The sequence below is a fragment of the Ruditapes philippinarum genome, unplaced genomic scaffold (assembly GCF_026571515.1).
Source record: "Ruditapes philippinarum isolate M1 unplaced genomic scaffold, ASM2657151v2 ctg4764_1_1_1_1, whole genome shotgun sequence".
Taxonomy (NCBI): domain Eukaryota; kingdom Metazoa; phylum Mollusca; class Bivalvia; order Venerida; family Veneridae; genus Ruditapes; species Ruditapes philippinarum.
The window spans coordinates 95,278-109,258 of record NW_026854818.1 but is presented as its reverse complement, the minus strand read 5'-3'; the positions used below and the strand labels follow the sequence as shown (position 1 = coordinate 109,258).

Sequence of the window (13,981 nt, the reverse complement as noted above, 5' to 3'; positions counted from 1 at the left end):
GAAAAAGAAACCTGCTGAAAGTTCTTAAATAATTAGGAAACGTATTACATTTCTACGATATTCCTCATATTTGTGATAAAAAGTTCATATATAAAACCCTTACGCAAGCACGCAAGTGACGAGTGCTCCCGAAATCGTCTCTTTAGCATGTAGGTATTATAAAAAAGAAAAAAATAATGAAAGTAACTAATTACTTAATTTTGTTCTTGTGAAAGTAAGAGCTATTTATAGCAAACTTAACTCCCTGAGACAAGTGTCTTTGATGAGACATGTCATCTTGGTGTGGTAGACATTGATGTCAAGTTATTTTGAAATCATTCAAAGCATGGCAAAGTTACAGTTTGGAAACTAATGTTTACCTTCAAACTCCTCTTAGGGGCATAAAAACCTTCAAATTTTTACATTGACCTTGACCTTAGAGGAAACTAGAAATGTGTCCATAGGACACGGATGCCCCCACACGCCACTGTTCTGTCAATCTTATGACTCTAGGTCAAATATTTTTTGGACTACATGTGCCACAAGTTGAAAACTAAAAATCAACAAAGGGCCATAATTCTGTTAAATTTGGTCACAGCAAAAATTCCTTACTTTAAAACCATCTACACATTAAGGTTGTTCATCCATGGAAGTTTAAGCAAAATCTGCCATTTGGTTTAAGAGGAGTTGCATTCACAAAATTTCTACATAGTATATAGTGAAAAAATCAACAAAGGGCCATAATTCTGTAAAATTTGGTCGCAGCGAAAATTCCTTCCTTTACTACCATCTACACCTTAAGATTGTTCATCCCTGTAAGTTTAAGCAAAATCTGCCACCCGGTTTAAGAGGAGTTGCGTTCACAAAATTTCTACATAGTATATAGTGAAAAAATCAACAAAGCGCCATAATTCTGTAAAATTTGGTCGCATCAAAAATTCCTTCCTTTACTACCATCTACACCTTAAGGTTGTTCATCCCTGTAAGTTTAAGCAAAATCTGCCATCCGGTTTAAGAGGAGTTGCGGTCACAAAATTTCTACATAGTATATAGTGAAAAAATCAACAAAGGGCCATAATTCTGTTAAATTTGGTCGCAGCAAAAATTCCTTCCTTTACTACCATCTACACATTAAGGTTGTTCATCCCTGTAAGTTTAAGCAAAATCTGTCATCCGGTTTAAGAGGAGTTGCGTTCACAAAATTTCTATATAGTATGTAGTAAAAAAATCAACAAAGGGCCATAATTCTCTTAAATTTGGTCACAGCAAAAATTCCTTCCTTTACTACCATCTACATATTAAGGTTGTTCATCCCTGTAAGTTTAAGCAAAATCTGCCATCCGGTTTAAGAGGAGTTGCGTTCACAAGATTTCGGGACGTAAGGACGGACGGACTGACGGACTGACGGACGGACGGACGGACGGACGGACAAGTGCAACGCTATATGCACCCACATTGTGGGGGCATAAAAAAACAGGGCTCTGACATACAACACGTAAAATTGATGTGGTTGACATTTTTTGTGCCAGGTTATTATTAAACTCTTCAATGCATGACACAGTTATAGTCCGGACACGAATGTTTGTAGCTATAATCTCTAATTGTGATATAATGAACCTTCAAAATATATGGGTTACCGTGACCTTTAGGAAGGGACGTGCTTCTTGGATGTGACACATCGTCTTGATTAGGTAGACATCGGTGCCAAGTTATTTAACAATTTCTTAATGCATGACCAAGTAACAGTCTGGACATGGTTGTTGTGTAAGTGGGGACGCACGGACAGACAGACGGACATAACCCTTAGCCACTACACATCGTCTTGATGTCGTAGACATTCAAGCTACGTTATTTTAAAATCCGTCGATGCATGATTAAGGTACAGTCAAGTCATGAAAGTGTTTCTTCAAACTCTGCGAGAGAGAATGAGTACCTTCAAACTATAAATGTGATATTGACCTTTAAGGTAGGGATATCCGTATTTAAAACGACATGTTGTCTTGATGTGGAAGACATTTATGCCTTGTTATTGTACAATTCTTCAATACATGACAAAGTCAAAGTCCGGACACGAATTCGTGTATCTATAAACTCTAATTGTGATAAAGTGAGCTTCAAAATGTTAGTGTGACCTTGAACTTTGAGATAGGGGCGTGATTCGAGAACGCGACACATTGTTTAGATGTGGTAGACATTTATGCCAGGTTATTCTTGACTCTTCCGATGCATCACAAAGTTACACACCAGACATAAATGAAAAAATGAAAGTGTGACATTGACATTTTAGGCAGGGACGTGATTCTTAAACCCAACCAATCGTCTTGATGTGGTAGACATTTATGACAAGTTATTCTAAAATCCTTCGATGCCAGACAAAGATACAGCCCCGACACGATTGTGTGTACCTATAAACCCTTATTGTGATTATGTGAAAATTCAAAATATTAGTGTGACTTTGACCTTTGAGATAAGGACGGTATTTTTGGGCGCAAGACATCGTCTTGATGTCGTAAGCATTTAATTCAAGTTATTGATGAGTGACAAAGTCACAGTTATATTGATATCCCTTTAGTTATGTAGACGTTCGCGCCGGACAAGCGATTTTCAATGACCTCTAAGTGTGACCTAGACCTGTGACCTAGTAACCTGGTTCACGTACATGACACTGCTTCTCATAGTTGTGAACATTTGTATGAAGTCTCATGAAAATCCCTGATTATGTGCAGGAGATATGGTCTGGACAAAATCCCAATATTTTATCATCTTTAGTGACCTTGACTATCATCTTAAGTGACCATGACCTTACATATATTAACCTAAATCCCATCATCATCTCATCAGCTGATATCAAAGTTCAAAAGTAGGCCACGTCGTCAAATCAAGGTCATCTCTTATAAAAGTTCAATGTTACATCTTAAACTGTGCACATCTTTAAAGTACCATAGCTTTTGGAAAAAAAAAGATAATCAAATTAATTTGAATTCAAAAGTCAAGCTTACATCTAAATTATACAATATGTTTGTTTTGCCCCAAGTCTTGCTTCGTCCAAATATAAATCAAATCCGTAACTAGTCTACAAAATTGTCATAATTTAACCAAAATTCAATGATTTCATCTTGATGGTTAATGTGATTGAAAGCTCAGGGTCAAGGTTTGTTCAGTTTTTTAAAAGGTATTGTCCAAAATGTTATTGTTGTTTTCTTTTTTATTTTTTGTTATTTTCAAAATATAAAGATAATTTATTAATTAATTACAAAGTAACAGTCAATTTTAGCAATTTTGTTTGAAAAATGAACAGTTTTATAGTTTTTACTTTAAACATAAATGGAATATCAACGCCCCCACCCCTCCCCACCACGCCCGAGGAGAGCAAATTCTGACCCCAGGTTTTTATTTTAACACACTTGGTAAACATACATTATAAGTTTTTTCATGCTTTATATCTAAGCTGTAGCTATTTTGGTATTTTAATGGTATATTGATTATGTTTTTACTATAAACATATAAGGAAAATAAATGGACGGCGAACAAATTGTATTCACAAAAGCTCACCTTGTCACTTTGCGACAGGTAAGCTAAAAATCAAACCAGACAAGTGTCATATTCATATCATCTAAAGAAATTTGAAAAAAATGACAATATTATAAGAAATGTTGTAATATTTAGCAGTTGACGAATGATAATAATATAGTCGTTTAACATCTAGGCAACAATGAGTAAGTTCTTTAAAAAAGAGGGCCAAGATGGTTCTAGATCGCTCACCTGACCAATCGAAATTATCTGAGCAGTTACTTAAACAAGAATTCTAACCAAGTTTGATGACAACTGAGACAAAAATGTGACCACTAACTTAACAAGATTTTTCCATATTTGAGCAATGCGGCCTAGTTTTTGATTCCAGGTGACCCATATTCAAACTTGACCTAGAAATCATCAAAACAAACTTGCAGAACAATTTACAGGATATTTTGTTCAACATAGTAGCCACTAGAGAGATTTTCTTTTTTAGCTCATGTGAGCTAGTTTTTTCAGCAGAGATGGTTCATGTTCAAACTCGTTCAAACAATTAACTAGTCAAGCATCCTTTTTTGATCAAGCAGGTTTGATGACAATTAAGTCCGAAATGTGACTACAAGAGTGTTAACAAGGTTTTTTTCCATATTTGGGCGGTGTGACCTAGTTTTTGAGCCAGGTTATCCATACTTAATATTGACATAGAAGTCATCAAAAAAAACCATTCAGAATAATTTACATGATATTTGGATCAAAACAGCAGCCACTAAAGTGTTAACAATTATTTAACTTTGAGCTCCTGTGACCTAGTTTTTCATTCGAGATGACCAATGTTCGAACTCATCCTAGCAAGTACCTAGACAACTATCCTTACAAAGTTTAATGATGATTTAAGCAAAAAATGTGACCACTAGAGTGTTAATGAACACATGTGGATGGACGACGGACGACGATCATCTCATACTACATTTTTAATAACCTTAATATTATATCTACGAAACGTATAATTTATCATAAAATTAAAATACTACTCAAGTGGTTCATTAGGTTGAACATTAAAGAAGTCCCTCGAGATTTATGTTAACATAAATTTATTGTGGCACACTTATCATAGTTGCGAATTTTATTTGTGCATTCATTGATAGTTTTTATATGTCCATATGATATTGAATTGATAAAATATTTTTCATTAAAATGTAATATGTTTTGTTTGTTAAATCATATGTTATTATTTCAAATACTCAAAGTATGAGGATCACGATCTAAGACATTTGGACATACTGCTCTTATTTAAAATGTACATTAAGCATCTACAAATATTTGGCTTTATATAAGCATCGTAATGTGCCGAGATGCTTTCTTTACTATTGCAAAATACAGGTCCAGATATTTCATTATATAACTTTTATATATATGTCCGGTATACTCTTTATATAGTTCATATTTGCATCGTGTACAGCTTTGGATGATCCTGTATTCTAGGTTAAGAACAATACCATTCAGTATGTTTCTGGAATACCTGACGTTCTTTCCACAGACTTGAAAGCTTATACTTTTACGTATACTAGTATAATTATTTTCCACAGAGCAGCCAGACGGACAATTAAAACTCAATATCCCACAATTCGGAGATATACGACTGATATCTATATGGATGGCAGGCTGATTTAAAATAGAATTCTAGTGATATGGACAAGATTATATACTTACTGCTACGAAATACTTGACCAAAAGCACCTTCTCCTATAGCCTTCTCATCTAATGATTTTCCTAAAGATTCAGTCTGTATTTCTGTTAGTTGTATTAACCGACCATCAAACTTGAAGGATTCTTTTTGATCTCTTGTTAAACATCTTTCTATAAATAATGACCAACCTAATGTTGACATTTGTTTTGATAATAACGAAAATTATTTGAAAGATATAGCATATTAAGTAGTATTTGAAACGCTCTGTAATAAACACATATCTTAATATAAACACTTAATTACGCTTAATGTATAGAACATATAATTCAAGACAGCCTAATTATGTTTGAATTATTTAGAATTGAAAAATACGAAATTAATAAGGGTTTTAAACAGCATTCATACTGTGTGTCGTAAATATAATATACATTTTAAACAGCTTCCGGAATAAGTTTGCAAATTCTGGATTTTCGCAAACTCAGCTATACTTTCTTAAGTATTAAGAGAATAAATAAAGAGTTCAGTTAAAATTGGGTATAAAGTTAAACCAAAACTGGTCTTAAAATTTCACATACCCCTAACAATGAGTGCTGGGGAGACATTCAAAGTTGAGTCCCCCTTTCTCCCACTGGGGTTTTGCTATCTTATATGGGGTTTTACCCCTATTCTATAAAAATGGTAGAAAAAAATAATGGGAGATTTAGAAAAAAATAAAGTATAAACTTTTATGCAAGAAATTTATTATTGTTGTCTTCAGATACTTAATTTTGTAAATGAAAACATTAAAAGTAATGTTAAAAATCCTCCCATTTTCGTTGCGGGGAAAATCCACCCATGGGTGAAATCTCCCATTCTGATTATGGGGGGGTCCAATGTTGATACATTGGATAAAATCTTATTTCTGACAATTCCCATTCCTAACAAATGGGAGAATATTCCATCTATGAGATGTGACGCTAAAAACGTATAATACAATATATAATAATAATATTTAAAATAAAATCCAAATAACAGATAAAATGGCGGGAATACGGAACCAAATAATAATAATAATAATTATTATTATTATTATTATTATTATTATTATTAATATTTATTATTATTATTATCAATAACAATAATAATTAAAATTATTATTATTATTATTATGATTATTTTTTTATTAATATTATTATTATAAAACAGGCATCGCCATTTTATCTTGGAATATGATAGAAATGAAAACAGAAAAGATGAAAAAACAAGCAATTCTAATAATGGAAATTGTTTTATTTTTCTATTATTATCATTGCCGGTTTAAAAGAATATATACAGTAGTTGATAAAAATTACATTCAGTGGTCTAAATATGGCATAATAATCTTTGAAAGATTTAATGTTTTATTTCATTTGCTGTACGCGTTATGTATATATCTTATCAGTGTCATACAGATTTTAAAGATATTGCAGATAGTGATAGCGTTTAAGTAATAAGGGACGATAAACTAGTGTGTTGTAATGCATGCGTAACATAAATTTATACATGAAGTTATTTTTGTGTCAAACATAAACAGACAGTCATCGATAATTAAAGGTGTTTATTGATTCATCAACACAGACGCGTCACATATATTATGTCAGGATGTTGAATGTGACAAAATTGTTTCATTTATAGATACTAAAAGTATATTTATATACCTTGTATTCATGAAGGAATATGACATTAGTCTATCTTGTCGAAAACGTTAATTAAAATGAAAAAAAATAAGACATGCACAAATTCCACTTTGAATTTTTCACACTTGAAATAAACATTTCTAGTTATTTATGTTTCACAATTTAATGTTGTTTTACATACAACCGAGTGTAACAAAATAAGCTAGGTCTTACACGCGCTGTATATAAAACCGTCCGAATGCAGACCATCCCGGCGGCGGTGTATTCATATATGTGCAAAGATAAGGAGGGAAAACGCTACGTCTATAGACTGAACCTTCGCGAGAAAAAGCGGAACAAATATGTGTCATATTTACATTCATGAAATAAATTAAATATTTGAACCATGAAATAGAACAAAACAAGCTATTGATCCAACTTAAATGTATAGTTGTTTGACGGAAGTCCCCGAGAATATCATCTAATGACAGGTGATCACTGAATCGCAAGACACAACGAGATACAGTACACAATAGAGTGAAAAACAACGAAGGACGCAATACGCATTACAAAATATAAGATAGATACAAACTGATTATGTTCTATATTATTCATTCAAAAAAGAACTTATATCTTTTTCCCAAGAAACTATACAATATCCATAGACTTAATAATCAAGAAGAAGACCATTCGTCGCTTCAAATATAAAGTTAACATAACAAGCACCATGAAGTATCTATGTCATAAAGAAAGTCGTTTGCTTATCAAAGCCTAAGACAAATACCCCGAGGCAACAAAAAGAAACAAACAAACAAAAAATAAAGCATAAGGTGACCAAAATAGGCGCGACAAAATAAATTTGCTGTTAATTTTATATAATTAAATCACTAAGAATTACTTTATTTATTGATATATAATTATATTGTGACGATGTAAAATTTAGTATAAATACATGTATTTACACATATTTCTGTCCGTAAATCCGTGGCTATACCTGCAATGACATGTTTATTCGAGAAAAATAAAATTGCGAATGGCTAGAAAATTAGCGATTTTGACTAATTTCCAAGGATAAACTATTACACTACATCGTGGCTATATCATTTTTTTTCTTTCAATTGGGTAGATCGTTTAATAACCTTTATCACAAAAAAAACATGTTGAAATCGAAATTCATGAAAATATTTGGGAGTTAATGCAATAGAAATTAAGAATAACTGGGATAACACCAGAATCTCGCATGGGCATGTGCACTTACGCCTAAATTATTCAAAGAATGTACTTAATATATATCAAATCAATAAGAGGACTTACTTTAAAATATTGACTAAAAGTCAAGAAATAAGCAAAACGAAAATAGTTAAGGGCAAATGCAGCCATATATCATACATCTCTCCGGACAATTGACATTTCTCTTGATATTCCTATAGGCAATAACTTCTATAAGTATATATAATAAAATAAATTCCAAGTAAACATATTATTTCAAAACAGTTTTACGGTCAGTTGAAGTTTATCGAAAAACACATCAAATGTCGTATGGAATAATACGTTGAACATACTTTAGCATGAGTTACGCACGGACGAGGCACATAAGTACAACAAGTTGGCTTGGATTTTTAATGAATGAATGAATGATAGGTATACATGTATATAAATATTCCAGATGTGATTGGCAGTGGCAATAGACCCTGTCTATAGTCAGAAACAAGTAGGGAATATATGCTGGAAATGTTATTGGTATTTGCAAGTAATGCATGCGATATAAAACTTATCATAAATAATACCGCAGCTATCTTTTACTGACATCTTATACTTTACCAAGCATATGAGTCGAGGGCGGATACAGAACAGGTTTTCCTGGGGGGGGGGAGATGATTTGGCGAGCAAAAGTTTAAATTGAAGTCCTTTTTATAGGTGATCTTATGAGCGGCAATGTACTTTTCTTATATATGTGTATACCACTGATTTTGTAAATATTTAGAAGATAATTTCAACTGGTTTAAGAAAAGTGTATGTGATTGGGTGGGTTTAGGAGGAGTGTCCCCTCCCATAGACTGAAAAAATCTGGAAATACGAGGTTGAAATGGTGTTATTTCCTTGACTTTCTAGTGCTGTGTATGGTACATTTTGGATGGTTTAATATCACATTTTCAGGGTCTTTCAAATAGAATTCCTGTGGTGTTTAATAGTAAGCATTTACAAAATAACAGCAAACTTACCATTGTATGCGTGACCTTTGATAAAAATAATTTCAAACACTCGATCTGGATAATAGGTAGGCGATTTCCAGAGTAAAGTGTTATTGATAAACAGTTAAATTTTTATCATTTTACGACATCTCGTTAACGATTTCAACACCACTTTTGTCTTATAATGCAATATTATCAATTTTATATACTTTTACCTGACATGTTAGCATGGGAGGGTAATCGCGTTCATGTCCCTGGATAATGCTTATATCATCCAATCAGCAATAGCCCGTTACTCTAAATGCCCACCCCAACGTAGCTGCCCGTAATATAATTGTGGGACAGTCGAGACAGAGATAAGATGTCTATGTTTATTCCACCCTTATATATTTCTCACCCGGTACCTCGTACATGTATTTGAATTATGTGCATTATGAACAAGTGACAGTTGGAGACCTAGCGACTACATTGTCTTGTTAAAAGTTTGAGACGGACGTTTAAAGACATAATTAAACAGCCAATGAGGGTTCCTTTCAAAAGAAAGTAACATTGATGTGTCTGTGCTGCAACAATATATTTAAAGACTAAGAATCTTAATATACTTAACCGGGCATAAAGTAAATAACTTCAGGGACAGCCCTCGTAAGAGAATGATCAATCACATTTTAATTATATGCAAGAAATTGTCACTTCGCATATTCCCTGTGGCTTCGCGGACAATTTAACGATAGAAAATACAGCTTTCATTCTGAAAAAAAACGGGACTTAATGTTGATGCATTATAGTGTATCCAGCTTATGGTTTTAAAATTAGTACCGCATATTTTTGTTTTAAAAAACCGCAGCAAAGACACCAATGAATGTACAGGAACGATACAGAGCAAAGTAATTTTGATTTGTGCCTTTAATGATATGCTTAAAGCGAGTTAAGTGGTATTTACATTTAAACTGCATGGTTCAGTGGTGCCAAGATAGCTAAAAATAACCTTGAGAATAATTTGCTAAGATTTGAGAAATATAAAACAATTCTTATTCAAGATATGGTTACTTAATGACTGAAACTGCAGTGTAGTATGTATCGCTATATTTCTTGTTAAACGCAGTAAGGTTTGTTTGACATTTACTTAAGTTTTGTAAGTTTTAGAGGTTTACTTTCGTAAGAGTACTTTACTTTATCTTGTTATTTCAATCGGTGGTTACTTGTTCTATTACTTAAGTAATGAATATTTGACAAGGCCCGGCCTGTTAGTAAATAATAATAATAATAATAATAATAATAATAATAATAATAATAATAATAAAAATAATAATAACAATATTGTCAGAAGTTGGATCGGTCAAGTAGCAGGAAAAAACTAAACTTTAGGATACGATGTATAGACGAAATTAGATATATACGAAAGAACAAGGCTTGTAGCTTAACTTTGTGTTTATTATTGATAAGAAAATATATATAAATGCGATGGACCAAACTTCTTGTTGTATATGCTTCATTGTTAGATTTTAATGTGTGTTCGTAGGATTTTGTCTGTTTTGTGAGACAAGGTGGGTTTTGTGTGTCCAATAATCTCTACAACTCAGTTCATTTCTGCATCAGTGGATTTCATTTCAGCAGATTTCAGTTCAAAAGATTTCTGTCTAACCGAATTCGCTCAAGTGGAATTACAAAGACTAAGGATTTAAATGTGTAATCAATTAATGTAGAATTCATTTCATCAGCGGGATATAACTCAATATAATATTATATCAAAGCATTTAAGAATGTCAGCGGATTCTACTTGTTTTACACATATTTATTATCTAAAACATGAATTCCTGCTCTAAGTATTACCTTTTTAAACACCATTTGCAATTATCCATCTTCTTACCTTTTCCATGTCTCCACTCTTCTTCGCTATCTAACTTTCCTTGTTGATGTTGTCTTTCATACAATATATTACTAAACTCCGTCAGCTCCTGACTCTCCCTACTCATTTCATCTATAATAAATTTTGTAGCACGATAAACTTTTCATACTTTCATAGTTTCTTTTCTTTATCTGATATCATTATTTTATCATTAAACAGCGGAGTAGGTTTGCAAATACGGGATCTTCGCAAACTCAGCTACACTTTCTAGGGAATAAATAAAGAGTTCATTTAACAATGGATATAAAGTAAAACATAAACTTTCACACGAGTGCTGGGGAGACAATCAAAGTTGAGTCCCCTATTCTCCCACTGAAAATCCTCCCATTTCCGTTGCGGTCAATATCCCTCCATGGGTGAAATCTCCATTCTGATTACGGGGGAAAAGTCCAATGTCGATATATGGGAGAAAATCCCATTTCTGATAATTCCCATTCCTAACAAATGGGAGAATATTCTATCTATGAGATGTGACGCTAAAAACGTATAATACAATATAATATAATAATATAAAATCAAAATAACAAATAAAATGGCGGGGAATACGCAACAAAATAATGAAAAAGTATCAAATGTAGGCAATTAATCAACAAAATGTATTTAAATTAAAAGGATACCAAAAAGGTGGGATGTCCTATTTTTCGGCCTCCTCTCGGTTTTTTCTGTCTCTCCCGGTCTATTTTTAGTATATAGTATCACAAGCTAAATGGCAAGTCTCTAACTAAAATTTAAGTTTATTTCAAAGTTTAATCTTATTGAACATGTATTTTTTATAGACATTCCATAATTATCATTCATTAGTTTAATGTTAATTATAGTTTGTAGAACTTTTTGATACACTCTTTAACGGTAACTTAGCATGGCCTAAGACTCTTTACATACAATATATAGAGAATGGTTCTACTTTCAATTACACTGGCCTTTAAACTTAGTGAGATACATATTGTTTATTTAGCATTTGCATGTTTGTAAATATATTTAGTTGATATTAGTTACTAGTTTTATTGATACAAATATTTTGCAAAACTTTATTTTTCTTATAATCATGGTCAATTGATACTGTTGCCAAATGTTTCATGAATCCTAATCTATTTTTAGGATGGTTATGTAAAGCCTTTATAAGCTCTGATTGGCTAAAATTCCTTTACCAATCAGAGCAGTTCTGCATTTAACTGGTTCCACACAAAGTTCTAGTTCCCAGTAGTGTGCATAAATACAAGCACTTAACACAATTTTGACATTCTGCTGCTAAATTTTAAAAAAGCTACATCTTTAAAAGCTCTCTAAGGTTTATTAAGTAATGAAATAATTTATTTTAGGCACTTTGGCATTTAAATGAAACTTAGAGTTTATCTAAATTCAAAATGAAAATTTTTTGATCAATGTGTAAGTAATTATATTATTTTTTCAGAGTTAATTACGATTAATTAATATCTTTTCTTTGTTTAAAATGGCAGCCATCTTGAATTATTTGATCTTTATTTTTGTTCATATAGATTAAAGCAGGGCTTGCTACTATTTAGGTTTATTAGTTTAACAGCACAGAATCATTAGGGTAAATTTTCATACTTTCAATTATTACAATCTTGGCCACAAAGCTATAAAAGAATATTTCTATTTTTTGTTAAAAGATAATTTACATAAGTCTCTACCTTTTACCTTAAACAAACTCGGATTTTATGCAAATAATTAAAATATTTGCTATTTGCTTTAAAATAAAATTTCTTGAAGTATATGTGATTCTAAAGTACAAGTTGAGATAAAGGCCGAAATGTCTTACCCACTAGGGATCGAAAAGTCATGTAGAAAGGGGTCCTAGTGTCAAGGGGTCTAGAAGTCATCTTAATATCGTAAGGTGTCGAGAAGTCAAGGGGTCTAAATGTCTTACTAACTCTGTCCGGTTATTTACGGTGTCGCGTAATATTACCACGCATGTGGTTATTACCCAACGGCGTAATAATCACACGGCGGCGTAATAATCACATGGTTAGGGGTAGTGCCGTTAGAATCGCACGTACGGTCTTATAACTTTTGAAAAAGCTTTATAATTCCGATTTATTTTTAATTTGTTATGTTAATTGTATGTTCATTAATAATTGTTTTTTCACTTAGTGTTTAAGACAGAAGGGATTATAACTATGCGTGTTTGTTAGTGTATGTGATGTTTTGTCATGGATGTAAAGACAATCATTGCTGTGTAATTTCTCCATAAATTATAATAAACATCTTAATATATCGAAGCGTTTAAAGGCAGGTTAAAATATTCAATAATGGTTATAAATAAAAAGCAATCAGATAGAGCTACTTATATTACTGAAATGTATAATTTGTAATTATTTTAGAAGAATAGTGCTCGTGTGTGTTTATATCACGCCAGTACCTTAATAATCATGCGTACGATCTTATATTTAACCAAACATACTTGAATTATGTATATTCAAATACTATTTTCCCCGAAATCAGTTTTGTGTTTTGACGTAACTTCATCTAAAGGTTTATGCAAACATTTAAATTGTTTTGATGTTGAAAACGAGATCTCGGAAAAATGTATAAACTGCCCGTTTAATAATTAAACGACAGTGGTGTGGTTTTAAATATAACCAGACATATTTAAATTTAACATATTGTTTTCTAAAATGAAAAGTGTCACTTATATACTTTTTTCCAACATAAAGGAGCATCTTGAAAAAAGCATAGACTAAATAAATATTTTTTGTTTGTTTTGTTGTCATGTGTTGTATCATACATTTCGTCGATGCAATCGTGTTTCTTACCAGCCGACTTACCTTTGTTAACCACAGCATAATCATTGTTGCATTTGTTATCGAGTTCAATATCAGATACTTCAAAACTCTTATTGGCAGATGCTCCTATGTTAACCAAAGTATACCCTTTGTCAATGTCAGATATTGTTTTATCATCGCCAAATGCAGTGTCATATTCCTTTCCCGCACCATCACCAGATTGCTGTTCTCTTTTGTGAAGCTCGGCGTAAGTAGCATCTGAAATAAACGAACATAGAAAATATAGCAATTATAGCTGTAAAATATGTGACAGATTCGCTGTCATA

General features: G+C 32.2%; 1 protein-coding gene across 1 annotated transcript in view; it reads right to left on the bottom strand.

Annotated features, from left to right (window-relative positions):
* Window positions 1–13,981, bottom strand: part of LOC132741158 (uncharacterized) — a 29,363-nt gene that overhangs the window by 14,544 nt on the left and 838 nt on the right. Inside the window, exons 3-5 of the mRNA XM_060729254.1 lie at window positions 13,698–13,913; window positions 10,873–10,983; window positions 5,203–5,349 (exon numbers count right to left, since the gene is read on the bottom strand). Coding sequence (XP_060585237.1) covers window positions 5,203–5,349; window positions 10,873–10,983; window positions 13,698–13,913 — 474 coding nt within the window. The remainder of the gene's footprint in view (window positions 1–5,202; window positions 5,350–10,872; window positions 10,984–13,697; window positions 13,914–13,981) is intronic.